Source organism: Equus quagga, chromosome 5, assembly GCF_021613505.1.
Source record: "Equus quagga isolate Etosha38 chromosome 5, UCLA_HA_Equagga_1.0, whole genome shotgun sequence".
Lineage (NCBI taxonomy): Eukaryota > Metazoa > Chordata > Mammalia > Perissodactyla > Equidae > Equus > Equus quagga.
Window position 1 is genome coordinate 76,392,024 of NC_060271.1, and position 27,520 is coordinate 76,419,543.

The 27,520-nt window shown below is 46.9% G+C and overlaps 1 protein-coding gene across 1 annotated transcript in view; it reads left to right on the top strand.

The window, feature by feature from the left end:
• Positions 1-24,106, top strand: part of TACR1 (tachykinin receptor 1) — a 153,898-nt gene extending 129,792 nt beyond the window's left edge. Inside the window, exons 3-5 of the mRNA XM_046660296.1 lie at positions 17,746-17,896; positions 19,717-19,913; positions 21,428-24,106. Coding sequence (XP_046516252.1) covers positions 17,746-17,896; positions 19,717-19,913; positions 21,428-21,719 — 640 coding nt within the window. The 3' untranslated portion in view covers positions 21,720-24,106. The remainder of the gene's footprint in view (positions 1-17,745; positions 17,897-19,716; positions 19,914-21,427) is intronic.
• The last annotated feature ends 3,414 nt before the right edge of the window (positions 24,107-27,520 follow it).

Below are 27,520 nucleotides of genomic sequence, written 5' to 3' on the forward strand. Positions count from 1 at the left end.
AGAGAGATCATCTCTCTCATGTCTCTTCTTATAAGGGCACTAATCTCATCAAAAGGGCTCCACTCTCATGAGCTAATTACCTCCCAAAGGCCCCCACCTCCTAATACCATCCCATTGAGGGTTAAGGTTTTAACACATGATTTTGGGGGGACACAAACATTCAGTCCTTAGCAAGGGTCTTGCTGGAGAACCATAATGAAGAGCAAAGGGCTCTTGAAATTGAATCCTCGCTGGTCCTGATTTCCTGGGACTGGAAAGAGAGGAAAGAAAGGAGTGGCTTGCTCCATCCATCTGCCCATGGTTTCCTCAGGTGAATGCTGGCATCCTCAGGCCTCTGCTTTACACAAATTCAGCAAGGTGCAAGTACCTACCATGTGACCAGGAGGGCCAGCTGGGGTTATATGAATGATGTCACAAGGAGGAAGGATATGTGATTTGATAGAAACGAGGGTGCTAAAGAATCTCTTAACCTTTCAAGGCTTCACTTATCCGCCTACTCCTTGGCACGCTGAGGCCTCTGGGGACACCATTTCCATAGTATAAAGGCAAAATGGTAGAGTGGAAAAAGAAGTGAAGCTCTGGGTTAAAATCTCAGCTCAAGCCACATGCTAGCAAAATTGCAAAATTAAAGTGATGAAACCCCACCTTAACAGAATTGGGGTGTGCATTAAACAGGGTAACAATTTCCTGGACTGCAGTTGGCTCTAAATCAAGAGGAGCTCAGTAAACGTGTTTACCGAGGCATTGTTCCCAAGGCTTCTCATGAACTCCACAGCCCATCCCCAACCTCAGCTTTCCCACCTCATACTCTCCTTATGTTTTCTCCCCTCTCCCAGGAAGGCTGGTGAAAGTCAAGAAACCATGCTCATTGTGGCCATATTAATTCACCCTCCTTGGCAATCTTTCAGCACTTCTCATACTGATGTCATCAGCCTGTGGCCAGTCTCCTCAGATCTCTAATCCTGCCCTCCATCTTTGACTCATCCTTGACCTGAGTCATAGGACTCATGTCAACCTCACTGAGAAGGTGGAAACTGGACCCTTTCTTTCCTCCCTTCCCTTCTCTCTCCCCTTCTTCATCTGAGCCCTCTTCCTGCTCCTTCTGAGCTATCCACCCCCTGCTCATATTGCCATTGACTCCTTGTCTCTCCCTCACAAATCCATGCAGTGCTCCCCCCAGTCTAAACATTGGCCTCCTAGCACCCGCACCACCCCTCCTTCTCAGCACAAACATCCACGCTATGCTTGCTGCTGTTATCTTTTTCATTGACATACTCCTTTGTTCCTGCTATCGGGCTTTTGTCCCCTTCCTGACACTGAAATTGCTCATGATTGACCTCATCAGTGTCAAATCCAGCGCCCTATTCTCAGTTCTCTTCCAATGTGGTAAGGACGTAAGGGAAAGCAAAGTGGGGAGGGCAGGAGGGAATACATCTTGAGCAGCTGCTGTGTTTCCAGCACTAATCTGGGCACTAGTTCACCTGTAAGAATGGAGGTTGAGGGTTATATTAAAGAGAGCTTGAAATGTGGTGCTAAGGAGTTCATGCTTAATCTGGGAGGCAATTGGAAGCCTGAACTGGGAAGTCATTTGTATCAATGATCAGAGCTGGGTTTTGGAAAACTTAATCTATGGTTGATACTGCAGGGAGTGGAGAAGATAGACACCCATGGTCCCCGCTATCAAGGAGCTCGCAGATAACTTTAAGCTGCATGAAATGAAGAGCTGCACAAGGCATCAAGTAATCAAAAACTCAGTAGATGTTAGGTAGTCTGGGAGGTCAGAGGAATGGGAGGGATTATCAAGACCAGATTGGTCCAGAGAAGCTCCCAGCAGCAGGAGATGGAGCTCAATGAAGGGTAGGAGTTGAGTTGGTGCCAGAAGAAAGGAGAGCATCCCAGTAGCATAAGTAAGACCAGTGAAGGCACAGCGCTGGCCTGTGCTGCTCGCCTCTGTAATGGTTGTAACTCAGCCCCATCTCTTTGCAATACCATGGAGTAGGGTTGGCAAATTTTAAGAGGCCAGGGAGTAAATATTTTAGGCTTTGCAGGCCCTGTGGTCTCTGTCACAATTACTCCACTCGGCCACTGAAGCATGAAAGCAGCCATGGACAATACTTAAATGAGTGGATGTGGCTGTGTTCCAAGAAAATTTTGTTTATGAATGCTGAAATTTGAATTTCATATAATTTTCACATGTCATGAAATAATATTCTTCTTTTGACTTTTTCCAACCAGTTAAAAATGTAAAAACCATCCTTCACTGACAAATCATATGAAAACAGGAGGTGAGCTGATTTGACCTGTGGGTGGTAATTTGTGGCCGCTGCAGTTGATGGCCAAAGTGTGGAACCCGTGGAGTCAGGGGACCTGGGTCCACATCTGCCACCAACCCCCATTCACCAGACGTGCAGCTGAGCAAGAGTTACCTCTGTATGCCTCAATTTCCTCATCTGCAAAGTAGAGATAAAGAGAGCAGCATCCATTTCTCTGGTGGTTGAATCCTCCTCTGAAGGATCCAATGAGTAGGAAGTCTTGAACCCATGAAACTTACCCAGAGGCGCGGAGGAGCAACAAAATGCAGAAAACAAAAGTGTGGTTGGAAAAAACTTGAGACTTGGCGTCATGACACTTGAAGTCTAATGTGAGATCTGCTACATGACCTTATGGAGCCAGTTCCCTCTTCTGTCGAATAGGAATGATTTTACTCACTCTGTAGGGTAGGTGTGAGGAAAACGGCATACTAAATATGATTGCATTCAGGAAAGTTAACAAGGCTCCCTATCACCCACTGCCCAGATCTTGGTTTCTGATACAGATTCCAGACTCACCAGCACCCACAACTGCATGAGCCAATTCCTTAAAATCATTCTCTCTCTCTACATAAACACACACATATACACGCACGCACACACACACCAGACCACACACTCTATTGGTGTCCTGCTGTTTCTCTAGAGAACACTCACCAATGCAGCCTTTAGTCCCAGGCTCCATCCTGTCTTATCCAAATGAAAGTGCAGCCTCTCACCTGGGCCCAGCCTTGCATGTCCACACCACCTCCATCAAGGCTGGACCCTGTCCCATCCTGCTTAGCTCCTTCAGTGACTTACTCTGACTCTCCAAGTGAAAGCCCAGCTCCCTAGAGCATGGCCCACAGAACCATAGAGACTGTGGACTCTGCCCACATCTCATGGCCTCAATCCCTACACTCTGGATACAAGGGTCTTCCCTTGGCCCCTGCAATGTGCCCAGCTCATTCAGACCTCAGGCCTTGTGTCTGCTCTTGTCTCTGCACGAGCCACCCACCCCATACCTTCCTGTGGCTGCCTCGCCCTTTAGGTCACCACATCAGAGAGTCCTTTGAGTGTAAGCCCTAGTATTTTCTTCCACACTCCCCGTGGGTTCCTTCATGCACTTACCTTTGTGATTCTATATTTATTTGCTGGTATATTTGTTTATAATCTGTCTTTTCCACTATACTTTAAGCTTCTCAAGGGCAGGGACCATATCTTTTTTATTCTCCACTATGTCCCCAGAATCTAATACAAAGAAGGGGGCTCATTAACAATTGGGTGGATGACTGCTGGGGCCTGGCAGCAAGTATACAACTCCTTCTTTCACATGTCCCCACCCATAACTGAAGGTGCTGCCTCAACACAGGGCCGGCCTCCATCCTCAACAGGTGACTTTGCTAACAATACACACGCAACCCTTATAAAGCTGAAATCTACACAATTCAGTACCAAAGCAGAGTCAAGTTCAGGAAGCCTAGTTTAATAGGCAAAAGTAATAAAATAGGAACTCCATTCAAAAATACCCAAAACAATCATCCACAGCAATAACTATTAAAAAGTTCCCTGTCTTTGCTTACCTCTTACTCTTGTATCTCACCCCCGACCCCTTCTACCCTCCCCAGCCTCTACCTCCTTTCCACAGCCGGTCCACACAGAGTTCCTGTCTCTATTGTATAGATCAGCTTAGCTTTCCTCTCAGCAATAAAGACTCCTTTTTGTAAGAGGAGAAGATTACATAAAGGATGGTCCAGAAATTACTAGATCCTCTTCGGCTAAGTTGGGAAGTTACGAAAATCTGTCAACACTCCCACATTAAAAATGTTTGTCCTCTCACAGACAACTCACAGCAGACTTCAAATTGATTAATGTGGTCTTCTTGATAATTTCTCGTGAGACACATCAGTCGCATTGCTCAATTTGTCAGTGGAAACTAGAGACTGGCAGCCTGTGTGGCTCACGGTGTCACGGTCTGCTGTCTATGCTGAGAAGCTTTTGGCTGAGGAACAAGAAGTAGAGTGTTTATCTTTCCCACATATTTCAGCTAACTGAGAATCTCTTTGGGCTCAGGGTTTTAGACAGGAAAAGGCTGTGGAGCTACAAGAATGAATTCAGATGTAAACTGGAATACAAGACTTGGCCACATTCCAATTTGCCCATGTAGATAGAATTGAATTCTGGGTCTGATGTTTTAAGCCATGCTATTTTTAATAAATTATCTGCCATTATTAAATGCTGCAGATAATTTTTGAGCTTGATGTATGTGTTTGTTCTTGAAAAACTGTGGTTTCCCTGCCCTGAATGACATTTACCCATTCTTCTTCTGAGCTCATCTGAGCAGAAACAGAAACAAATGTGAAGGCTTGAAATGAGAGAAGGACAGATCTGTCTGTTATTCCCATTTCCACCTTGAGTGGCTTGAACAAGGCAATTATCTTCCTTGTACATTAATTTTTCCATTTAAAACGAGGTTAGCAATATCTGCCTCTTACGCCAAGTCCCAGAGGTAATGAGATGAAGTTAAAACCACTTTTCAGAAACACCTTTCCAATGAAACTAGTACACATAGAAAACGTGGAATTTCTATGTTTTCTACAAGCCTATGGCTGTTTACATCATCCCACACTTGATACTAGATTTCATCAGAAAATTTCATCAAAAAGAAAGGAAAAAATGGCCACTACCCGGCCATTTGTTAGTGGGTGTTGTGCTAAGATTTGCCTTGTGGAGAGGAAATACTTTCAGACCACAGTGACGAAACTGGGCATTCAGCACACGGGCTGTAAGTCTGGACTGGGGGACAGGGATGGTTATTAGTCATAGGCTATTGTGACTAGGATTGTTTTTACTATTTTAAGTGTTTTAAGACCCCAGGACTAGAGGGAGTGTAAAAACCAACCAACACCCACATTTACGGTGCAACATATTTATATTAGGAAATGTTTACTGATATCAATTGGCATCAATTAAAGCAGTTTTAAAACAATATCCCCTCAAAAATAACCATATTTTAAATGCATGACAGAAGATAAAGTACAAGCTCCAGTTTGCCGCATGTATCCAAGGCCTGGGCTCAGCCGTCACAAAGGCTGCAGCAGCCAAGGGAGAAGCTCATCCCACACATGTCCCTGGTCACTCATCCAGCCAGGCGTATCCACTGCAGTGATAGTCAGCTGCCAAGCAGAGCATAACGCTGTAGAGTTAAGAACTAGCTAGAGGAGTTGAGGGGCAGTGAGCTGTATCAGTAAAACATTTATCAGTGCCCACTGATCCTGAGAGAAAACATATCAGAGATAAGATCCATCCTGTTCCCAACAGAGTTGGAATAATCCAAGAAGGTTTGCAAAGTTCATGCTACTTTGGTAAATACCGGGCCAAGGTACATACTGGAAAACGGTATTGTGACATGTAAGGGATTGAGGGGTGAGGTGTGCATGTGCAATGAATTCAAGGACATAAAATGCATGGCGTTTTGTTGCTGGAGTACTGAAATGCCCATAACCTAAAGGAAATACTGATTGGTCCAGGTGCCAGCTGCAGTTTGGCGCCATCTGGTGGCAGTTGTCTGTTCAAACGTCAGTCCCTGTGCTCTATGGCTGGGGGCTTCTAGAACAACCCTGGGGATCCCAGGAATAGCATGATTTGATGTCATCTGCCAGACTGACCAAGAAGAGCAATCATGGAGCATAGTACAGATTTGGGGCCTTCCTTCCTGTCTCCCTGCTTCCTGAGACAGGGTCTCCCTCTCCACCACATCTCTTACCAACCCAAGACAAGAACCTTAACCCACCAAAGGAACTTTGTGGCCACCACTATCTCTAGCCAGCCCACTGGGCTCCACTCTGGAAACCAGTCCTCCTCCTTCATTTCCTCAAAGCCCCACTGACGTGGAGTTGTTGGGTGAGGCGTATTTTTACAGAAGATTTTGGGAGTGATTAGACAAGTCAGGGAATTACAGCATAGGACAGGATTGCACTCTCTTGAATTTTCCCTCAGAGACCACTGTTCCTTGCGCTATATTGAGCAGTCCTCACTACAGGAAATTTCTCATTGTCTGTCCCTTTAGAAGTCACTGCTTCTAACCATGGGGCTCACACTTGCTCTCAATCTCTCTCTGTCTCTCATGCTTAATCTCTCATCTTTCTCTCTCTCTTTCTTGTTACCTGTACACTTGATATTTTTTTTTTACCATAGAGACCAATTTATCATTTTTCACCCCACCCCAAATTAAGCTTCTGGCCTATCTTACCCCAAACACAATAAGGTCCTCAACCGAACCAACCACCGTGGAATTTGTTCTCCTCTCTCAGCAATAGAAAGCTTACAGAAGCTTTGTAATTCAGGGTTTGTCTTTTCTTTAACATATCCTCCAAATAAAAATTTCAGACGGGAGTGCTAGCCAGCTGTCCCCACCCAACCCCACCCTGCCCCTAAGCAGACTGAAGAGAGGAAGGATGTAAAAGAAGGAGCTTAGTTTTTTTCTGCTGGAGCCCAGTGTTTAAATTTCTCTTGTTAGAGTATTTCCAAATTCTACCAGGAGCCATTCCTGGCAACGCATCCTCTTTGGGACCTTTCTCTTTGCCTGAGAGAGCTGACCAAGAAAGAATCTGAAACTAGGGCATCAGGCCCTGGGCCGATCCATAGCATCCATCACAAACCTGCATCATGGGAGTGGATGCTGGGATGAGCCAGTGAATTTACCAGCTGATAATCTTCTGGAAGATGCAAATAACTGAAACGGTCCCCTGATCCTCTTCTTAAGAAATGTGCAGGTCTGGATATCTTTTATTTTTGGTAACTAAGTAAAATAATAAGAGATCTGTACTGCCATAAAGAAAAGATGTATTACAAAGCCACAAAAATTGGATGGTGCAAGTCTGACACCAGAAAGAAGAGATGGATCACGGAAACAGAACAAAAGCCCAGAAACAGAACCAAGGATGTATGAGTGTGGGAGGCAGATGTACAACCTCAAATCAGAGAGGAAAGGATGGAGTACACAATAGAGGGGCTGGGAAAATCTTACGCAGTGGTTGGAGAAACAAAATTGGTGTCTTTTTTCATACTGACCAAAATAAATCACTAATAGATTGAATAGTTACATGCAAATAATCAAATAAATAAACTGGGAGAAAATCTAGGTGAACATTTTCATGCTTTTGGTATGGAAAAGGCCTTTCTGAGTGTAACATGATAGAAGCCATAAAGAGATTCTTACAAATTAGCAAGGATAATATGAACACCCCAGTGTAAAACCAAGTAAATTATACAAGCAGGCAATCACAAAAGAAGAAGTGACAATGACTAAATAACAATTATAAAATTCCAATTTACAATGAATCAAGAATATTAAATGTAAATTAGGGAACCTCATGTAAACTATCATGCTGGCAAAGACTAAAAGACATCCCCAGCACAGCCTGGCAGAGCACAGGGACATCTCATGAACTGCTGCTGGTGGTATAAACTGGCACATATTTTCTGACAAGTGACAATATATACCAAACTCTTAAAAACACTTTAACTTAATTCTAACTAATTAATTCTTGGGAAATAAGAACGAGAGCAAAGACGTATATTTGAAGATGTTAATTATAGTATCAATTACATATCAAAGCATTGTAAATAACTCAAATGTCCAAATTAAAAGACGAACTAAATAATGATGTACCTCCATAAAATGGACTATACTTACAGTCATTCGAAATTTTGTTACAGAAATACAGTTATTGACGTAAAAAGATGATTGTGACAGTGTTAAGTTTGTAAAGTAATCTAAAATATGCTCCTGTATGTACAAATACAAGTGTGTGTGCCTATAGATAGAGGAAGATGGTAATCAATTTTATTAGAATTTATTTCTAGATGATGGGATTATAGGAACTTTTGAGGGTTTTCTTTTAATGCTTGTCTATATTGTCTAATTCACAGTGAATACGTAGTACTAGAAATGAGTAAACCACTGATTAAAAAATGAAGAAGCACGAAATGCTCAGGCCTCCAGGCTCTCTGCCTGCATGACTTGCCTTCAAGTAGATCTGGGCACTCTCTGTGGAGGACGCCATCAAGAGGGCTTCTTGCTGGGGAAGGGGATGGACCAGTTGAGAATTCTATGTCCTCAGAAGCCTGAGATGGTGTCTTGCTATCAAGTATTTCCTTGGTGCCAGTTCTGTGAAGGGAATTAGAGAGAACCATCACTGAGCTCTGCCTCCAAGGATCATATTATCCAATCAAGCAGCCAAAATTAAAAAGGAGCCTGGAGAAGGACGCCACACAGTTCTGCCGTGTGGGGACAGCACGGAGATTGCAGAAAGAATGTGCTTTATTTCCCGTCTTGATCACCCGAGGGAGCTCTGATTACCGCCAGGGGGCAGCACCATTTGGCGGTGGGGATTTAGTAAACCCAATTCTTAGATGAATTAAATAGAGGCGCTTGAGCATCTGCCTTGATTGGTGACCCCGTCCTGAGGGAGGTCGACTTGGGGGCATTTCTGCTCAGAGTTCACGCTGGATGCCGTTGACAGAGGTGTGATCCCGGCCCTTCTCTGAAGAACAGGGAGAAGCGCATGTGACCTCGTCACTATAGCCCAGGGCACAGTGGGTGACGAACCAGGGAGAGGCACAGAGGGCTTCCTTACCCCCGACCTTCTCAAACAAACACAGACGTCTTCCTTTGGGAGCTGCCCTCTCCCTCTCTTTCTTGAAACACTGGGGTCTACACCTACTGCCTCCGCTTCCTCACTCCACGTCTGTCAACCCACGTGCTCTAGCCTCTGACCACCCCACTAAAATTCAATCTGCTCCCGACCTCCAATTTCCAAAACCACAGAGCAAGTTCCGGTCCTCATCCTCCCTCCCCCCGGCCAGGCTCCACTGGCCCCTGGACTCTCCCTCCCTCCTGCCCCCATGCCTGGCTGTCCTTCCTCCTTCCCACCCTGGGCTGGTCCCCCCTGTCAGTCTTCACCCTCTCTCTCAGGACCATCCTGCATCCACACATCTTCTCCTGGTTTGGGAAACCCAAGGGTTTCAAATCTAATCTCCAGCCCAGGCCTTTTGTCCCAGCTCCAGCCAGGTCCAGCCCTCCAACTGCCTGCCTTCAAGGTCGGCATGTCCAAAAGTCAACTTACCAACTTCCACCAACAAGCCTGCTCCTCCTCCCTGGTCCCTATACCCATGATAGTCAGCCTCACTCTCCCTGATCCACACAGGCCAGCAACCCAGGTAAATTGCCCATCAGCAGCTAAGTCCACCAGCTCTTCCTCCCTCACTGCACCCCTTGAGGCCTTCCCCTCCTCCCCATCCATCCCTGCCTCTGCATCCCTGGCTCAGGTCATCGTCACTTCCTGCCTGGATCCCTGCACAGCATCCTAAAGGCTCGCTGCCTCCAGCCGTCCCTGCCCCGATCCATGCCCCGCTTTGGCCAGAGCACAAGTATCTAATCATGTCAGTCCCCTGTTTAAAACATTTCATGGTTTCCATCAACTTCAGACTAAATTACGAACTCTGCAGGCTGTCATAAAATGCCCTTCCTGATTTGGCCTCTGTCTACCTTTCCAGCCAAGCCTCCTGATTTTTCCTCACAGAGCCATGTTTGGTCCAGGTGGCACCACAGCATCATCCTCCCTCAATGCCTGGCACATCCGTGCCAGCATCCTCCCACAATGCCTTTGAACTTGCTGTTTTCCCTACCAGTAGTGCCCACCTCGCCATTCTCAGCCTGCCCACCTCCTGCTAGTGTATCAGGGCCTGGCCAAGCAGCACCTCCTCCAGGAAGCCTCCCTGATCAGCTTGGTCAATGGCTCCCTTCTGTGTTCCCATTACTCTCCATGCACATAGTAATAAAACATCCATTGTATTCAAGGTAATTGTATACATTCATACACTTTTTATATTTTATATATATATTTATAAAGGCACCTGACACCCCTCCTCAAAGTCTCCACTCCCCTTGAAGAGGTAGCTACTGTCCATCGCTTCCCATGTCACACTCCTCGGCACTTCTCTCCCCTCCACCCCCACTGACTGAGCTCCTAGAAAGAGACCAAAGGCCGAGACTCTCCTCTGTGTCCCCAGCCCCACACACAGGGCCAGGTATACCATAGGCACAGAATAAATCCTTGCTGAATGTGTTAGTTAGTGGGTCGCAGCCCCACCTCCACGAGGACTGCAGGGGCTTTGGGATTTGGCTCTAACGTCTGGAAGTAAAACCAAGTGGAAGTGAACCAAGCGAACTGAGAAATATATGGCTTGTGCTTTCTTTTACCACAAAAAAACACACATTTATCTTCAAAAAAGACAGTTTTGTGCAGGAAGTAAAAAGTCAAGCAGGTATCCAGCACCTTGCTCTTAGAAGTGACAGCCTGAGGGTCGCTTGCGGAAGGGCAGGAGGACGAGGCCACTCAGCACATGTCAAAGGAGGGAAGGCCGAGAAGATGCAAAGAGGGCTCTGAGGAGGGGCGTGCTCCCCATTTTCTCGGTTTGCAGGACCATCCCAAGAGGCGGGTTCAGCTTGTGACCTAGGATGGAGTAGTGAAAGCTACAGGGCCAGAGGTTTGCACTCAGTTTAAGGAGGAGCCCCACCAGTCGCAGCTGCCAGCAGGAGGCTCGATGACGACTCTCAGCCCCGATGCACAGGAGGATCACCTGAGGAGCTGCTAAAACTCTGATGCCCAGGCTGCGCTGAGGCCAGTGAAGCTCTAGGGTTGGATCACCACACAGTGGAATTCCAAGTGATTCCAAAGTGCGGCCAAGATCCAGAGTTGTGTGCTTCCAACTTGAACTTGCACATGAGTCACCAAGTAGTCTTGCTAAAATGAACACTCTGATTTGGTCCGTCTGGGGTGCGGCCTGAAAGTCTGCACATTGAACAAGCTCCAGGGCATCACTGGTGGAGCATGGCTTTATAGCTAGTGAGCAGCAGGTCACAGGGGTATTTGAGAAGATGCTAGATGGTCACACCATATGGATATTGCAGAGAGGGCTCCTGTACTGGAAGCGGGTTGGGAGGACATCAATGCTCTTCAGCGTTTCTGTAACAGCTGGAATCTTCCACCACCACCAACCCCAAACCCAGAGTCTTGCCCTCCTGGCCTCCTTCCTCACCCCAAGGCACCTCGAGTCTCCTGGAAGTTCATTAGAAACACCCTAGATACGATTTAATAACCCTCTCTATCTTGATTTCAAATGCTGAGGATTATTGCAGAAACTGGAACTGTTGACACTTGAATCATGAGGTGACTCCAGCTAGTGAGACATCAGTAAACATGGATTAGTGAGAATTAAGGCATTAAGGCCAGGGCGATCTGCAGGATTGGGGTTACACAGTCTGGACTCAGCCAGTTTATCCTGTGCAATGTGCCAAGCCCGACTCGCTGCTTAGAGGTGTGAACTGGGGGAAACAGAGACATGAAGGGGTTGCGTGCCCTCCTTCTGAAAGCACTGAGAAGTCCGTGGGCAGGATTTAATGATCCGAAATGATGCGGGGTTGGTGAGCCGAGGAGTGGAAAGAAAGATTTCTTGGACTCTCAAGATCTGGCAGTAGTGCTCTTTTATTTAGAGATTAGTGTGGAATAGCATGGGGACAGGGCCCATGGGCAGTCAGAGCTTCTGCTGCCGCCACTTCTGCTGCCCCCGCTGGCATGGGGACAGGGCCCATGGGCAGGCAGAGCAGCTGCTGCTGCCCCCGCTGGCATGGGGACAGGACCCATGGGCAGTCAGAGCTGGTGCGTGGGGACGGGACCCACGGGCAGGAGCAGCCACTGCTGCTGCCCTGAGTTGAGGGTCAGGGCTAATTTTATAAGGCATGGGTATGTGAGTTATCTCTTTACGAAGACAAAGGAAAGAACATGAAAAAAAGTTAAAATAGTATCAGTGCAGGTGGGGTCTGGTCATTGGGTGATCCCATGACTTTTAGACAAGAATCAAATCGGATTAAGTAAAGGTCAGAAGCCACCACCCTAAATCAGTTACATGAGATTGCCAGACAGCAACCAACTTAAGTTCTTGCCTTTCCCATTAAGAGTTTCTAGGGATAAGGTCATCTCTCTTCTTCTTCCTGGTACAGAGAGGGAGGCACCTTTTACAGATAGAGATTTACCTTACAAATGTAAATGTGTCCCAACAAGGGCAAGTTCCATTCCCCAGAGCCTCCTTCCCTGTCCCAGTTTATCAAAAGCAATCAGCCCAAAACAATCCCGATGCCAAAGAGTCATCCCTTGGGGTGGCCAATTTCAGGTCCCTACAAACTCATCCCCCCCCTTCCTTCACAAATGCAAATGTCTCTCAAAAGGGCAAGCAAAATTCCAGTCCTCGGAGCCTGCTTCTCATCTGTAGTTTTAAAAGTAACCAGCCTAAAATCCTCATCATAAACCAATGCGCCTAACTCACCAAGTCGGGACAAGCGGTCCCTGCTGTCGCAGGGCTCCTGTTTCTCTCTCTGGTTCACTTCTCCTGCATCCTCGACCACTGATCTCTGCTCCCAGGGCAGCTGTTAATTCTGAGAGCTGATAAAATTCTGCCTAGCAGGAACCTAGGGAATATCAGATTTGAGAGCCGGAAAAAAGCGTGGAGGCACACAAAATAAGATTACACTAGGTTCGTCGACCAGCTCTCTAAAATGATGATTTTGGCACAAAATAAAAAAACAAAGTTATCTCCAACTAACTGCAAGGATATGGTAAAAATTTCTCCAAAATGTGCCAAGGTGGAAGAAACATATTTATATTCATGTTTTGTAGTGCTGGAATTTCATTCATTTGACCTACATTCATTGAGAATTTTTGGCAACCCAGACAGTGTTTGGATTGACCATTTGCAATTTCAGTGTTAGAGGGGGTTATCTGACCAAGATTTAGGAGGATACACTTAACCTTTGATCCCATCCAAGGATCAAACCCACAGGATTTTTCATTCATTTGTTTTATTATTTTGGCCAGGGAGGTTGTTGAAGAGTGTCTGGAGGGAGCAGAAGGTGCAAATCGGGAGACCTAGGAGCCCAGCCCTGCTAAAATGTTCTTAGGCGTTTTTTAATTAAATTAGTTTTATTGTGACAAAATGTACATAACGTAGGGTTGGTCTGGTGGCATTGCAGTTAAGTTCACACACTCCACTTCAGTGGCCCAGGGTTCGCAGGTTCAGATCCCGGACATGGACCTACGCACTGTTCATCAAGCCATGCTGTGGTAGCGTCCTATACGCAAAATAAAGGAACACTGGCACAGATGTTAGCTCAGCAACAGTCTTCCTCAAGCAAAAAGAGAAAGATTGGCAACAGATGTCAGCTCAGGGCCAATCTTCCTCACCAAAAAAAAAATGCATATATATATATATATATATACACATAACATAAAATTTACCATTTTATGTTCACAATGTTGTACCACCATCACCACTATTCACTTCCAGAATTTTTTCATCCTAGATTCTGTACCTATTAAATAATAACTCCTGTCCCCTCCCCACAGCCCCTGGTAACCTCTAATCTGCTTTCTGTCTCTATGAATTTGCCTATTCTAGATAGTTCATATGAGTGGAACCATACAATATTTGTCCTTTTGTGTCTGGCTTAATCACTTTGTGTAATGTTTGCAAAGTTCATGCATGTTGTAGTATGCGTCAGAGCTTCATTCTTTTTTAAGCCTGAATAATATTCCATTGTATGTATTTACAACATCATATTTCATTTATCCTTTTATCTGTTGAGGGACATTTGGGTTGTTTTCACCTTGTGGCTGGTGTGAATAGTGCTGCTGTGAATGTGGGTGTGCAAGGCTCTGTTTGACTCCCTGCCTTCAGTTCTTCTGGGGGTATATGTAGAAGTGGAATTGCTGGGTCGTATTCCTGCCTTATTCTTAATTATCCCTCTTAGAGCGTGGGCAAGCTAATGCTCTACCTGACTATAACAATTTTTAGCTGAAAACAACTCCATACTTTTTGTTCTTTTCAAATGAATAACAAAATTACTTTTTCTCCTTTTAAAAAAAAAGGCTGATAATAGCGTTTTCCTAATGATCTGATCTGTGATTTTCCAAAGGGCGCTTTGTTTTAAAGTGCAGATTTATTCTTTTTATGCAGGAATGGTGAGGCCAACAGATAAGGAAAAGATTGCCATTGAAAAGATAAAAGATCGTTTATTACTCCCGGTTGCCAAGAGGAAAGGTCACGCCCCGCCCTGCCGCGTGGCCACGGGCAGAGAGCCGGAAACTGCAGGAAACCTGTATGGTGTTTTCAGGGAAAGAATGGGCGAGGCAGGGTAAACAGGCTTAGGACTGGCTAATTTGAATCATTTCAGTGGGATCCCAGTGTAGGGGCTGCCCCCAGGTGTCTGAGGTGGCCCCTGGGTGACTAGGGCGGGCGGAGGATAGAATCCCGCAGTGTCAGAGCCCAAGAAAGCAGGCCGGCTTGGCATTGCATCAGTCATTTTCCATATGAAAGGCACACTAGCAGGAGCTACCTCTAAGAATTAGCTAGCCCTGGGCAGGGCAATCCTTCCCAGATCAGCAAGGCCTCAGATGTCAAAGCGTCAGAAATACGGTTAATACACACTTGAATGAAGTCATAAAATCTCAGACAACAATGGAGTCCCCATCTGCCTGCAGACCTTGAGTCTGAAACAGTGGTTCTCACCACTAGCAGTATACCAGAATAACTCGGGGTATTTTCTAAAATAATGGTTTCCTGCTCCCATACTCAGGCCAACTGAATAAGCATCTCAGAGCACCGATCATTTTAAAGCCCGCTCCCCACCCCAGGGGTGACTCTCACGTGATTCTGAGAGTGAGAACCCTTGGTCACGGACAGTGTTTCTCAAAGTCTGACCTGGGGCCAGCAGCAGCAACATCCCCTGGAATTTGTGATAAATGCAGATTCTCAGGCCCACCTCAGACCTGCTGAGTTGGAAACTCTGGGTGGGGCCCTGCCCTGCGTGTTGGTGCGAGCCCTCTGGAGATGTGGAAGCTGCCTCCAGTTTGAGGACCCCTGCTCCAGGGTGAGAGGCGGTATCCTCCATCACCTCCCTGACTGGGACGTGGACGCTCCGCGCTCTGAGGCAGCGGCCCCCCACAGCTCAGTTAATATGTTTTGATCACCAACCAAGTATTTGTCTGCATAATGTGGGGGTGGGGAGGCGGGGAGGAGAAGTAGGCACAGCCTGGAGGTCCTCGGGGTCTCCCTGCCCCCAGAGTCTCCAAATGCTTTGATTACAAGTGGTGTCTGTACAGCAATCGGAAAGAGGGGCTGAGACCAGGTAGGAAACCCAGGATGCGGTCCCTGCCTTGGTGGCTGGAGAACCCAGAGGAGGTGACACTCGAGGGGGACCTTGAACGCCTGGTGAGACTGGAGCAGCCCTCAGCACCCTGCTTTGCTGACTCAGGGGTTCATTACTTAAGAACTCTCCAAGTGTTTTCAAGTGGCACATTTTACTATTGTCGAAGAAAATAATCCATAACCAATCTATAAATGAAAATTTGGGTGAGTTTATTCTGAGCTTAAATCTTAGGATTATAACCCGGGAGAGTCTTTCCACAAAGGAACAGAGCACTCCAAAGAAGTGGGGGTACACAGGGTGGTTATATACCCTCAAAGAGGGTGTTTCACATATGATTGAAATGTCCCTCCCACAATAGTCACAAGATTGCCCTGTAGGCACAGCACTTGACGGACACAGCAGGTAGTGGGTCTGCTATCTTGGTGGGCGTAGCAGGAGGCACGTCTATTGTCTCGAGCTGGGCGGTCACAGGTGAGTACAGCAATCAGTTTCTAGCCTAAGGAAAGATGCTTAATCCTTAAGGAGACACCAACTTTGGGAGGGGGAGGGAAGTTGCACCTTTATCTCAAGGGCCTTTCCTCTTGCCATAGGGAATCTCTAAAGCAGATATACAATGCATGCTCATCGGCCTCAGTCAGGCCCTTTTGGAAAGACAAGGTCAGGTCAGGCCGAATTAGGTTTTCACAAAATGGCTTCCTCATATACTCCAATATATCCTATTACTTGCCATTTTTATTTGTCACTATCCAGGGGAGGCTGAATAAGTGGTAACACTGTGGGGCTTTGCACAGAAGTGATTGAAAACAGACTATTGATAAAGGAGAAATTGAGTGAAGAGTGGGTTTTCCGTTTTGAAAAAAAATCCTTGCAGACAATAAGCATAAACGGAGTGGAAGAAAATATCCCTGGGTGACTTTCTTTCAGTGATGAGAAGCTGGCCCTGGGGTCCCTGTTCAGCCTTCTAATCCCAGCTCCCCATTTCACCAGCTGTGAATTCAGGGAAGTTAATGAAATTTGAAACTTTGGTTTCCTCATCTACAAAATGGGATTATGATAGTACCTACCTAATCATTTGTCTTGAGGATTAAATAAGATTCTGCCCAGAAAGTGCTTGCCATTTTGCTTTTCACTCAATAAAACTACTATTTCTGCTATTAATACTATCGTTAATTATTATCAGCACAGTGACCTAGAGCAACCCTTCCAAAATGTTAGCTGTTATTATTATTATCACTATGAGGAACGCTGTGCCTCTCCATTAAACTCACATGGAGGGAAAGGCCAAAACTTGCCAGACGTGCCAAGAACTCCCTGAGAAAAATATTCTTTCTCAAAATTCAAAATCTTATTTGAATGTTTTGTTTAGAAGGAGTCTTGCCTTAAACAGAATAGAATAAGTTATGCTGTTGCAACAACCCTAAAAATCCCTGTGGTTTCACACTGAAAGGTTTATTTCTTGCTTATGTCCCAGTCAGACTCAAGTCAGTTGGTCTCTGTCGTCATGAAGGCTCAGAAACCCAGGCAGCCTCCATCTGGAGACATATTTTTAAGATCCAGATTTAGAAGTGGCTTACATTTTGTGGCTTTCACCCTCTGATCCCAGTGCTAGGATAAGTCTTATCTCTCTCCTCCCGGCTAATTATTCTTATCTCTGTGAATCCATTTGTTAAATAGCATGAATTAGGGCTTGCCAACCATCGTGGTGGTTCTCATCTGTATGTGCTAGTTGGTCTACATCCCTGCACCTAAGTTGAGCCTATGTGTAATCTGATAGGTATAAACCGATTGGCACAATCACCTCCTTCATTCTAGAGCATCTATTTCCATTAAGGCAGCCTAAGTTTGCATTATTTTCTTCGGAGGGGTAAGTAAGTGATATTGACTTTAACATCAATTAAAACTGACATAGAGCTACAACAGATTCAGATCCCTCTCATCAATGTTTATTCTTCTCTTTTCAATCTGAACAGGAATCTCCATTATGGGAAAAGTCCACAAGAACAACCTAAGTTGAAGAGATTTGCTTTCTCTAGTTTACCCATGAATATCACCCACCCACCCTATGCGGGTGGCAAGCCTCCTGTTGTGTGCCTTATCACTCAAGCTTATCAATGACTGAGGAAGGTAGCTGGTGAGGCGTCACCATCCCTGTTATTGCTTAGACGACCCCTCCCATCCACTTCCTTGCAGGTACCACATCTGCGTGACCGTGCTGATCTACTTCCTCCCCTTGCTGGTGATCGGCTACGCGTACACCGTGGTGGGAATCACGCTGTGGGCCAGCGAGATCCCCGGGGACTCCTCTGACCGCTACCACGAGCAAGTCTCTGCCAAGCGCAAGGTGAGCAAGGGGCAGGTGGCCCCTAACCCACCTTGGCACAGGTGACAGGCTGCAAGCACAAGAGCCCAGAGCCTGAGGAGGCCCAGAGGCAGCAGGCACGAAACATCCCTGGGTCTGGGGACCAGTGGAGGGGACGGCAGGGGAGGAGGGGTGGGAGGTGGGGGAAGGAAAAGATCTTTCTTCTGTGTATCTGTATCCTAGGCCTGTCTGTACAGGCCTGAGCCACCCCACTGGCGCCTCAGGAGTAATTGCAACTGTCAAGCCATCCAAACACACACGCACACACGTATTTAACTACAAAAGCACTGAAGAGTTATGCAGTCCTCTTTTTATTATTTATTTGAAGTTTGACAAAATAATACGTTTGTGTGGTTCAAACATCAAAAAGTATTAAAAGGAACGAAATTTTAGTGATGGAGAACAGATCGGAGTTGTCAAAGGTCTGTCCTGGGAGGAAGGTTTGCCTATAAAGGGACAGCATGAGTGTGTTTCTTTGTGGTGATGGGGCAGTTCTGGCCCCTGATTGTCATGGTGTTTTCTCTTATCTGTACAGGTGATAAAGTTTCATGGGACTATACACCAAAAAAGTGAATGTGTGTAAGAACTGGCAAAATCCAGATAAGGTCTATAGTCTAGTTAATAGCTCTGTGCTAGTGTCGGTTTCCTGCTTTTGATCATGTGGGTTAGTTTTGTAAGATGCCGTCTTTGAAAGAAGCTGGGAGAAGGGTACCTGGGATCTCTCTGTACTACTTTTCAACTTCCTGGGAGTCCTAAATTGTGTCAAAATTAAAAGTCAAAAAAATATCTTGAGTCCTACCACGAAAAGGCTCTCTCCTTTCTATGTCCTCCATCTACCCAGTTCCGAAATGCACACAACACTCATATACACACGCACACACTCACACTACGGTAACCACTGGTTTTTGTTTCTTCTTAATCCTTCCAGATATTGTAATGCATTTGTAAGCCCAATAAATATAAATTCTTTTTTCTCTTCTTCTTTTTCACAGAGATAATAAATGCACACTATCCTTCCCTCACTTTCTTTGCTTGATATTCTCAAGATGTTTGAAAATCAGTATAAAGATCTTTCTCATTCTTTTTTTTTTCTTTTGGTGCCTCTTTGCATAGTGTTTCGTTGTGTGGATGCTAGGTAGTTTTTCTCTGAAGATTTTTTGGGTATAAAAAGGAAGGGGTTACATCACCCTGTGTTCATGAAACCTTCTTTGAAATCCCTTTCAGCATCTGGAGCTCCCTCGCTGCAGCTGCCTGAGTCCCGTCCCTCCTCCCTCCCTCCTGCTGAGTCTGCAAGTGCCCACCTGGCTCCTTGCCGATCCTGCCCTGCCCTCCCTCCCCTTCCTGGGTCTTTCCTTCCTGTACGCCCATTCTCCTTTGCTCATTAATCTGGTCCCTCTTAGCCTCTCCAGCCACTGCCCAGAGGGACAAGATCACCCCGTGGTGCTCAGACATGAGTGTGTATTACAATCCTCAAAGGGCTTGTCAAACAGAATTCTGAGCCCCACTCTTAGAGTTTCTGATTCAGTAAGTCTAGGGTGGGGCCCAAGAATTTGCATTTCTGACAAGTTCCCAAGTGATGGTGATGATGCTGGTCCTGTGGCCACACTCTGAGAACCAGTGACATAACCAAAGTCCTTTGGTACCGTATATAAATGGTCTTTCCTCTGCCTTAAAGAGGGTTATTATAAATACTTCCCACCCTATGTTGCACTGTGCACAGTGAGGGGGCGGGAGAAGAGAGAAAGTAGCCATGAATCAAGGAGGATGTGCTGGTGGTCTCACCTGTCTCGCTCTCTCGCCAGGTGGTCAAGATGATGATCGTTGTGGTATGCACTTTCGCCGTCTGCTGGCTGCCCTTCCACATCTTCTTCCTCCTGCCCTACATCAACCCTGATCTCTACGTGAAGAAGTTTATTCAGCAGGTCTACCTGGCCATCATGTGGCTGGCCATGAGCTCCACCATGTACAACCCCATCATCTACTGCTGCCTCAATGACAGGTGAGGACCACGGCCCCCATACTCTCTCCAGGGGCCACAAGATCTTCTGTCTATATAACCGCAAAGCAGCCAACCTAAATGAGCAAAGCCGGCTGGGAGATAAGAAAGCGTGGTGGGACTGCAGAAAACTAATCACCACACTACTCAGTCCTGCTGATGATCGCCATGCAGGAATACGAGCCCCCAGAGGGCATACATCTTTTTCTTTTCCAAGAGGAACCAGAAATCCATATTTTTGCATGAGATCTTCTGGCTTTTGAACACTGGCAACTAAGTCAGTGGGGGTAGGGGTGCAGATAAGAAAAAACCCTCTGTGATTGATGCATATAACAGGTCTGCAAGCCCAAACCAGTTCATGATCTATGAGTTTGCTCACTCTGCGCTATGGATCCAGAGAGGGCTTTGTGTCGAGAGAGAGAGAGAGAGGTGGCCCTGGAATACCATACCCCACAGGGCATCTTTCCCTTCTCTGGTCTCTCACTGTCCTCTTCCCATCATACAATCTGGGCCCCTTTACCCAGTTTCTTCCAGCAGTTCCAGCAAGACAGAGTAAGCAAAGAGGAGTTAAGGTCTCAAAGGCCTGATTCTGTCCTTACTTGGTCCCACGGGTCAGGAAAGCCATCCCCGAAGCAGAAGCCAACCTCGGACAAGTAAGAGAAGGGAGAGCCCATCAGGAATGGGGGTCAGCAATAGGGAATTCACAGCAGTGTACAGAGTCCCCAAGAGGGAGCTGAGATGCCATGATGGCAGCTCAATCCATCATCCGGGGCACACTCCAGCCTCCATGTGGAAAAGGAGGTGGGAGAGGAAGGAGGAGGGATAAGATGCCTGTCATCGTCTTTATAGCCATCGGTCATCAGCCTAAGAAGTGCCTTCTGTGAATGAGACACTCGAGTGCTATGAATTTGGAGGCAGACATTCTCATAAACTTGTCCAAATGCTCTCTGTTCGTCCAGCTCACAGATTCATCTTTCATCTGACAGCCTGGCAACCCGCCTAAACATTTTTATGTTATATCTCCCAGTTTGTCTTAAAGTAAAGGCTGATTCTCCAAGTTTAGCAAACAGGGAAACTGAGGCACACTGACAGGACATGATGGGTAGAAAGTCATCCTCAGTCGTTGGGCTACTTGAGGGAAAGGACTGAGTCTTGATGTGTATTTTCACTGCCCGGTGACAAGCACAGTTCTGTGCACAGAGTAAACACTTGGTGGCTGTTTTTGTTGATATTGAATGGGCCCAAAGTTGGCTGACCCTGAGCCTGTGGGAGCAGCATAGTTGGCGGCTGCCCTCAGTAAAGATGCGTTTCACGTGAACCTGGGTTCTAGTCTTGGATTTGACCTTGATGATTGACCTTTAAATCTTTGTAGCCTTAGCTGTCAATTAGTTTAAAAAATACTCACACAGAGTCACATTTGGGTGTGTCCGGGTATTCAAGAGCTGATGCAATGGTGGAAAGGCTCCCTGAAAGCAGGCCATCCCCAAGGGTCACCTCTCCATCTGCTCTCTCTCCAGGTTCCGGCTCGGCTTCAAGCATGCCTTCCGGTGCTGCCCCTTCATCAGTGCCGGGGACTATGAGGGGCTTGAAATGAAATCCACCAGGTACCTCCAGACCCAGGGCAGCGTATATAAAGTCAGCCGCCTGGAGACCACCATCTCCACAGTGGTGGGGGCCCATGAGGAGGAGGTGGAGGACGGCCCCAAGGCCACGCCCTTGTCCATGGACCTGGCCTCCAATGGCTCCTCTCGCAGCGACTCCAAGACCATGCCAGAGAGCTTCAGCTTCTACTCCAACATGCTCTCTTAGACCATGGGGGCCTTCAGTAGGTGTAGCCACCACCATCTTTGTCTTGCTTCACTTCACGCATAGATAATTCTTTGATCTGGAGACCATCAGAAACACCTTAACATTGGGGCTTGTGAAAAGGGTCAGAATGGGTTAGGGAAAACATCCCACCCTAGAGTCAAAAAACCTAGATTCTTCCATGTCTTTGCCACTCCCAGGCTGTGTGACCCAAGGCACATCATTGAACTTCTCTGAGCCTGTAAAATGGGAATGTTGGACTAGATTTTTTCTATAATCTATTCTAGGATTCTAGAATTAACTTGGGTGGCAGGTGGGCACTCATTTCAGGACGAAACCTGTAGTGCAGCAAGAGACCAACTGATCTATTCGATTGGAGCTCCGGTCTTACTTCAATAAAGTCATTCTCAGTCTTGCTCAGATTACCCTCCTTTAGTTGGTGGCTCATATCACATCAGCCTTTAGTTGATGGGGTGAACAAAGAAGGAACCACATAAAATCTGAATGAAAGATTTAACCCCGTCTTCTAAGCAGCCATGAGAAGAAGGCATACTTCTGCCCCCTTTTGACATGTCTATATTTCAGTGCGTTTAAACCTCATGGGATTGAAAGCCTCAGGTTCATCTGCGTCATGTCCCCAGTGACTGTCCTGAGCAACCGATACAGGTGGAATATGTCCACTGATACCAGCTAGTGTCGGTTAGGGACCAAGGGTCAGGAGACCTGTGCCATACTTAATCTGTCTGAGCCGCTCTTTCCTTATTTGTAAAACTATGGAGCTGAACGACATCATCTAGACATGCCCTCAAGTTTTAACATTCAGTGGTGCAATGATTCTATGGGTTTTGTATTTGTTTCACCAAAATCTGGTCGTCTCACAAAGAATAGAAGCCGCAAGTCTAGTGACTTCACACCCAGCTCCTGGAGATACAGCAACTGCTGAAACCACGTGTCGATATCCATATCAGACATTCTCCTATTTATGCTAAAACCAGGAGTACTTTCCTTCTCCTGGAAGGTTTTGGCCTTTGACAGAGCAGACGACTTTGTGTCAAAGCCTGCATATCTCCATCAGGCTTTAGCAGGCCAAGTCCCACAGTTGGAGAATGCCATCAGGGGGACAAACATGTGGGCTCCCCACTCTGGCCTTTTGGCTATCTTAGGACAAGGGCACTAACCCAGAGTCTTAGCTTTACACTAACAGAAGGCGTGTGCTCAGAGGCCCATTGCGTGAGGAGGTTGTACCCCGCAGCTGTTCTCGTGTGAAGAGGCCACCGTGCATCTCCCTTCAGACTCTCTGACTCTCCCTTTCCTGTCCCCATGGCAAGAAAGTGTCTAAGAAGAAATTGTCAAGGAGTTGTGGACATCCTCTCTATGGAAGAGGTTAGAGTTGAATGAATTCAACAAGGACTATTGAGGACCTAACAAGGACACCTGCTCTGGACTTGGCCCTGAGCTGGGAACACACAGCTCCTTCCACTCTTGAGGAGCTCACTGGCCTGGCTGTTGCTAGCGGGGCCAGGCTGCCCAGCAGGCGTGGAGGCAGCTGAGAAGCTGATTCTCCACAGGATTCTAAAGACCCACACTCAACATGGGTAATCAGGCCAAACTCTAGGACCTTCAGAGAGCCTTTTGGATGAGAGTTCCCTGTGATAATACCAAATGGAGACGCCAGTCAGTCCAGGGGAACTAAAGGGATGTGGCTGAACAGCATCTGCAGTGCACATAATAAGAGGGAATATGGGATGCTCCTCGGCAGTTTCAAATCTGATAGAACATCCCCTCTGAGAGAGCCCGGCAAGACTTCCTCTGACCCATTCTCCAACATCCATTTGACTTATGAAAACGTTGTCAGCTCCCATGTGTGAGAAACACCATGATTTGCACTGTGCATGGGTCTCATTATCATAGAAATGTGTCACCCTGTGTTTATCTCCAAATGTTTTTTCCTTGACGTGCTATTCCTTAGTAACAGGATGTAAGACATCATGGGGCCATCTTTGTTATATTAGTTCCAAACTGTGGGATCCAGTTGCTGTCAATGTGTTATGTGTATTGTGCCAATCTCTCCTCCTCCTCATTCTCTCACAGAGAGGAGCTGATGTATATCATGGACTCACAGTAGGACCATAGCAATTGGGGTGTGGGGAGGGGAAACCTTTATGAAAGGAACTAATGGGCAGGAGCTTGTCCTCCTCACCCCCACCAGCATGCAAAGACATGCTGGAATGTCCTTCCTCTTGGAAGGACTGAGTGGAATCCTGGGAAAATGGGACTCGGGAGCTGACCTCATTGACCTGACTTTCAGGAAGAATCATGTAAGTGGAGAGGGGTCATTCCTGAGGTTTCTATGTTTTCCAGCCTGGGATCCTGGAAAGAACTTCCAAGCAGAAATAAAGTATGTATTTGACTATCTCATGCCTTGGTCTCATCTCCAGGGAACCTAAGCCCCCTACAAGAGGCTGAGTGGGGTGGTACTACAAACCTTAATAACTGGCATAGCTAGAAGGATGGAGCCCAACACCCAACAAACTCCTAACTCCATGACAAAATGGGTTGGCAAGATGTGGGAACTATTTCCAGGTGGGGATCTGGGATTGTGTGAAGTGACCAATGATGTCACCTGTGAGTAGAGAGCTGTGTCAGTTCAGGTCCTCCCAGAAGCAGACACCAAGAAAGAGTTAGAAGTGCAAGAGGTTTGTTGCGGGAACTCCTGGGAAAGACAAAGGAGAGAGGAAGCTGGAGTCAGCAAGGGAAGCCAGGAGAGCACTGTGCCGATCCGACCCCTGTGAAGACAGGGGAGGGGAGAACTGGGTGGGAAGAGCCTCCGACTGCAGCTCTGAGAAAGGCGCGGCAGCCCAACAGCATGCAGAGGGTACCCACAGAGAAGCCCCGCATTGGCGGAAATGGCCAGGCCTGGGACCCCCGCCCCATGCTGGGTCACTGGCTGGGACCTCTCTGGGGAGAGAGAGGGGTCTGTGTTTGAATGTTGTGGTGGGTCCTGAAGGCTCTGTCGCCGGAGGCTGGCAGCTGACTGCACTCCCACAGCCAGTCTCTCTTCAAGGGAGACCTGAGCTGTGACTTCCACAACAGCCACGAGAACTTTGGTCCAGCCCCCTGTGTTTGAAAACATGTCAGGAAACCCTTGGGAGTATTAGAAACTTCCATGGTAATCTGTGAGCCCTGGCAGCCTGCCTCCTACTTCCTGGGCCACCCTGTGCCACCTCACCCGTCAGGCACGCTCCCTCAAAAGAGCGCTGGGCAGCTACTAGCAGACTTGCAATGACAAAGATTGAAAAGCCTTCGAAAGAGGGAGTTTTGAGGAGAATTTAGACAGCTACTCAAAGTATTTAGTATCAAAAACAAGTAATAAAGATGTTTCTGTTTAAACTAAGGTATCTTAAACTGGGGTGCCTAGATAAGCTTCAAGGAACCCACAAATCCCCTTCAAGCTCCCAACAAATTACATGTAAAATATTGCAGGTGTGTGTGATAAGAGACACAAAACCTGAAAACTTCTCAGAAGAAAACATTCACCCTCTGCTCTCCAGAGCAGGGAAGAAATTCAGTTGTTTATAGGAGAGGGGCGAGGAGCCTTGAGACCTTCCGAGCCCACTGAGAGGTAGGCGAGCCCCGGGAGAACCAGAGTGGCTGGCAGGAACCTGGAAAGAGCTTTGCAGCAAAGTCATAACTTATCTCAGGCGCTCAGACGAGTTCAAGCTGTAAAACGTCATTAAAGATGTTTGTGGCAGTAAAAACACCAAATTCATGATTAAGGGATGTGCTCACTCTTCCTCATGGAAAGATGAGTATTTATTAGCTGAAGAAAAACTAACCTTGGTTACAGGTCAGCAAATAATACCTGTGGAGTAGGGACGTTCCTGTGGAAACACAAGGACGTTTTCCTTTAGTCCTGAGTAGACATGCGGTAGGTGCACGTGGCGGACACACACGCCAACGGTGCTTAGCTTTAGGAGCCCCCCTGGCTTTGGAAATACTCCCGGCATGACTGTCTCCAATCCCTTTCACAGAGTGTACATGAGTAAATGGACCCCCTCAGCTCCGGAACCCAAGAGAGGGTTTCAGTCAAGGCCCCAAGCAGAGGTGGGCAAGGTGAGGACACTCCAAGAACGTTCCTCTCCTTCGTCTTCAAAGGTGATGGAGATGTGGATTGGTGGAGCCACCATGGACCGGGGACAACCTTGGTCCTGGCTTCTCTCTCAAGCTGCACAGCCAGCAAGGAGAAAAGCTTGCTAATCAGAAACAGTGACTAAAGGCTATCAGCAATGACAGGAGCCCGATGGGTGGGCTGCCCGGGCCCTGTCACTCTCCGATGACATGTTAGCAGCACATATTGGACCAGCCTCAGAGATTTTCACACAGACGGATTCAAACCTGGGTCTTCTGCATCGTGTGCCAGGTGTCCTCTCGCAGTTTCCTTTTGTTCTCCACTCTTTAGCCCAACCCTGTTCCCATCCCTCCCCTCCTCCACTCTCCCTGCTGAAATCTCTAGGCTTTATCCCCTCCTCTCTGGATGCCTTCCAGTGCACTTATTAATAAAGAGAGGATTCAGTGTGATAGTGAGAACCCACCCATCCTTACAAATCCCCTTTCCTATCTCCCCAAGTTCCCCTTGCCCACTCTGTGTACCCGCCCACCCACACTTTCCCTTATCCCCTGATCCCCACCTCCCTCTCACCCACTTTCCCAAATTAAGATGCCTCTCAGAGCAGGGCTCCTAAAAGAAGCTGCTGAAACAAGAGATCCAGCCTCTAGGCTGGACGGGGAGAACAGCAAACTCCAGAGGGATGCCAGGTTCCAGAGCTGTCATCTCTAACCATGCCAACAGATGTATTTGAAGAACCATGTCAGTGCACAATGAGGCCACGGGATGGAGTGGAGGGAGTAGGGCGAGGCAGTGCACACCCACTGCCCATGAAGCTCTTTCTGAATTTGGTTGCTCCTCTGTCCTCTGCTGACTCACTGACCCATGACTGTCACCCTCTTGTCCCATCACACCTGGAGGAGTACCAGTTTTAGAGAAGTGTCCTTTGGGACAATAACTATTCCTCAAAGATTGCAGCCAGGTGGGTTGGTCCAGACAGTCAGAAAAGGATGCTCTTAGGGATGGTTATGAACATGGTTCTGTTTCGACCTCAGAAATTTAGGGACAACCCAAACACTTTCTCAAAAAGGGAAGTACACCTTTTCAGCTTGTTTTGTACTAATAAGAGATTTAACAGCTGATAATTCAACTTTATCCACTGAGCATTTGCCTGGCACCCAAGATGTATCAGGCACTCTGCGGGGGATTTGGAAATATACATCTCAACAGCAAGAAGCCCTGTCAAAACAGAGGTGCCAGAAAGTGCTCTTGATGTCACATGCAACCAAACACGTTGAAAGACAATGCAGTCGTAAGCCCAATGTTTTCCTCAAAGGCAATGCACACACAATTGCTCACAGAAAATGTTTGCCCATTGCATTCACTTACTTCCAAAACCTCCCAAGTTTTCTCATGTCTGATGGACACCCTTGCTTTTGGGGGGCATGCAGTTCCAAATTCCTTAACATATGCATCCCCCTGTCTACTGTGGATTTTAAATCCTCCCAAATCAAAAGCCAGTCCCTCAGCTATCTAGTGGAATGTGACCACCACCTTTACCCCACCTCTCTCCAGGGCCATGTTAGGGCCACAGGGCTGTGCTCTGCTGCCCTCTGGAGAACCCATTTATAAAAAAAAAAATGCATAGGTTAAGTATTCACATGAATGAAGTACCCAGCATGAAAGCCATATGCACTCT